The 3,822-nt window shown below is 49.2% G+C and overlaps 1 protein-coding gene across 1 annotated transcript; it reads right to left on the reverse strand.

Annotated features, from left to right (window-relative positions):
• Positions 1-2,424, reverse strand: LOC127311290 (tetraspanin-7). The gene is made up of 2 exons (XM_051341701.2): positions 1,894-2,424; positions 1-561 (listed from the first exon to the last, which is right to left on the reverse strand). The coding sequence occupies exons 1-2, from the start codon at positions 2,395-2,397 to the stop codon at positions 256-258; spliced, it is 810 nt and encodes a 269-aa protein (XP_051197661.1). The 5' UTR covers positions 2,398-2,424; the 3' UTR covers positions 1-255.
• Positions 2,425-3,822: the final 1,398 nt, after the last annotated feature.

Consider the following 3,822-nt stretch of genomic DNA (forward strand, 5'->3'; position numbering starts at 1 on the left):
AGAATGAACATATGCAACTTATCACCATATCATGATAATAGGAGGCCTCCATACACGATCATCTGAGGGCAAGATAGCAGCATGTTGTGCAGGCTATATATGGCACATCACCAGAGATATAGGATAAATGTGCATGCTATGTATGGTTCACTCATCATCGGAGATATATGATAGATGATAGTGGTGCTTGACACACACGACAGTGAGCCAATAGCACTAGACACGGGCCTAATTACCTAAGCATCGCCATGCATCTCATTTCCAGGCTGGGCGTGAGTTGTCCCGCCGGTTGTTCCTGAAAGCGCAGCACCCAACAGAGTAAACGACGATGAGGAAGATGAGGAATATGATGTTGACGGTGGCGATCTTCTTCCAGTCATTCTTCAGGTTCGCGAGCACTCCAGCCTTGCATGACTGGCAGCCATAGCAGAGAGCACTCGGATCATTTGACCACGTGTTGCAGTCGGGGTCATCAGTAGAGTTGAGGCCGGGAGGTTTGATCCAGACAGTCTCGCTCTTGTAGGTGAAGTTGCATCTAGTTGGGGGCTTGCAGCATCCGGACTGGACATACATAGGTGTGTTAGTTGCAAAAAACACAACCGAATAGATTGACAGCAATTTTATATTAAAACACAACTCAATGTCTGGAATCAATCCACAGTATATATACAAAATCTGTAGTGGTCTGTATGTAGGAGTATCGGTGACACATAGAAGCACTATACGGGGTCAGGCCAAAGATCTTATATATCAGTATATTATAACCTGAGAAAATATATAGTTCCTCTAAATGGCAGAAGCTTCACACATGGGGTTGACGTGATCCTGAATACCATAAAAGTGCAGGTAGTAGTACGTACGAAGGCACAAAAAGTGTAATCCCAGTGGTTTGTGCATAAAGAAAGAATAGTATATACAGGTAAGATGCAACCTGTAATTGCACAGGGAACCCCAAATTGACAATCCAAAGAGAACACATCAGTCAAAGGCAAATCACAGATGCAGTCATACAATAATGTCAAAGGTCTTGCAATGTGGTAAGTTTTGTGGGTGCACTAAATCCACAAACGAGCAAAGTTTACATCAATTCTGTCGCGGGTCATTCTGTCACCATAATAGTTCAACTCAATAGTTGCTGTATTCACAGTTCCAAAATGTGGTGGAATCTAGTTGCGTCGATTTGTACTGAAACATGGCATGACAAAACTTAACGAACGAACTTGAATTGCTACTTCGCATTACTCACTACCAGATAACATGATCAAATCTTCCTTCAGTCTTTACTAGTCCCCTTCTTTTCAACACCATGACATGCAGGCACAAAATAAAGGCTAACTGTATGTACTTCAAGGCAATGGCAGTGGCAAGAGGGGGAACAATAGCAGGAACATAATCGAAGACAATGCTACAGAAATCAAGTAGACAATGTACCATATAAATCAGGAGCAATTATTCATGCAAAGTGAAATGTCACAGTCAACTTGTGCATATGGAAATCCAACGATTCTCCTACCGGTCCTACTTTAGGCACATTCTGTACCAAATCCAGACGGACTGCCACTCGTTAGCTACAGTTATCCAACATGCTGCAAGCCTTTTTGTTGGGGCAAATCTAAGTAGTACAAAACACCGAACGGAAATATAGGCCCTAATCCCCCACCCACCAGAAAATCATGAGAAATAAAGGAAGTCTACTGAAGTTATTATCCAAGCACAACCCGACCTGAATTTTCATATCGCCCGAGATCAATCGGTTCAAAACCCCAAAAATCCAACGGCTGGGGATCTTAATTTTTCGAAGTAAGAATGCTCACAACAACCCCGCACTAAGTAGCAACCTGACAACGGATAGAGATGATCAGAACAGGAAGAGAGCAGAGGGAGAATTTGTACCTGGATCGGGGAGAGGCCGCTGGTGGCGAACTGCTGCGGGGTCTCCCTCCTGGCCGCGAGCTTCCGGCAGACCCCGCCGTCGTGGAGGCAGCTCCCGATCCAGGCCCAGTTCTCGCGGTTCTCGACCCGTCGCCGCAGCCAGGTGGAGTAGTCCCCGAGGCGGTACTCCCTGAACCCCCGCCCGGAGACGACGGCGCCGGCGCCGCGGTTGGTGACGGCGAAGGCGAAGGCGGTGAAGACGAAGAGCAGCGCGATGAGGAGGAAGAGCGCGACGAGGTAGAGCCAGAGCAGGCAGGAGGCGCGGCAGAGGGACCCCGCCAGCCCCGCGAGGGAGAGCGCCAGGAGCAGCGCCCCCAGCGCGATCACCGGCCGCTCCAAGAACCGCTCGCAGTCGGTGGTGGCGGCGCGGTGGCTCAGCCAGATGCCGCCGCCGAGGACCGCGAGGGCCAGGACGAGGACGCCGGCGTTGAACAGGCCCAGGAGCACGTTGCTGCAGCGCGCCATTAATTTTGCTGCGGTGCGGTGCCGCGCGTGCTGGGTGGGGGGTTACTGGTAGGAGGCGTGCGTGCGTGGCTTTGCGGCCGTGGGGGTTTTAGCGTGGTCTCAGCTGGATTTCGAATTTGGAATTTGGAGTGGAGTGGTTCGTCGCAAACAAAAACAAAAAAACAGTCAACTATACAACCTATGGAACTTATCTCTACTTTTAGGGCAACTATCGAAGACGCATAAGTGCATCCACCGGTTCTTGGACAAGAAACATCTTCCACCGGCGCCCTCCAAGTGGTGACCGCGCGAGCTATGGTCTGATCAAACGATCGGCACTTCCGTGTCGGCCCCGTAGCGGGGGTGTCGAACGGGAGGCGTCAGCAACGTGTGGCACGCGGAAAAACCCGTGTAAAGTTGCATGGCGGCGACATGATGCCATTTTAGCCACCCTCTTTCTTCCTCGGACCTTCGCGGCGGTACTCCACACCCATCGCCGCCTCCTAATTGTCGTCGCAGTCGTCTATGAATCGACGCACCGAAAGCTCTGTGGCTTGTACCGTAGCAACAGAACCCGACACCTATTGGATCGCTGGCAATTTGAGCTAGCACAACTTTTGCGCGGCCCGTCGTTGCAACCTCTCATCGTCGGATCGTGCCCATCGATGTTGCCCAAGAATGATAAGCTGGAACGACGGGGAGACCTCCAGCGAGTCTTGGCTCGGCGATGTGAGTCATCCCTTCCCTCTAGCCCCTCTCCTACACCTGCAATGTGCTTTTAGGTTTAGGGTTTTGGCGGGCTTGTCAATCTAGGAAAATCAACAATTATGTCCTTAGCCTGAAATTGTGCTGATTTCTCGGCGATGTGTAGTACCTCCATGTTGAAATAAATTGCCTACATCTTTCCATCAGCTCGGGCTTTTGGAATAGTTGGTTAGTGCATGCAATTCAATATGGTATCAGAGCAGGAGGTCCTAGGATCAAATCCTGGCCAACGCAAGAATTAAAAAGAAATATTGCGGCTCCCCAAACATGCATCACAATAGCCCAAAGGGCAAAGACGTAGGGTGAGTGTTGAAATAAATTGCCTACATCTTTCCATCAACTCGGGCTTTTGGAATAGTTGGTTAGTGCATGCAATTCAATACTCCACATGGACTATATATGCACCAGAGACAATCCACAACCCATCATGGAGCGACATTGCCGATCCCGAGTCAGCCCCTCATTGTCGTATGCACGACCTTCTGCCAAAGAAGGTTGCTGCTTTCGAAGGTACGGGCACAAAATTAAATGCCGGTTTAATGTGTGTTCGAAGAAAACAATAAGTAGTTGTGTGCTACATTGTTTCTGTTTAGTAGGTAGATAAATACCTCAAATTCGTTCATAATTTATAATTGTAGGATGGTATCAACTTTGGGTTTGTGGGTTGGACTGACCATCAGT

Source organism: Lolium perenne, chromosome 7 (assembly GCF_019359855.2).
Source record: "Lolium perenne isolate Kyuss_39 chromosome 7, Kyuss_2.0, whole genome shotgun sequence".
Taxonomy (NCBI): domain Eukaryota; kingdom Viridiplantae; phylum Streptophyta; class Magnoliopsida; order Poales; family Poaceae; genus Lolium; species Lolium perenne.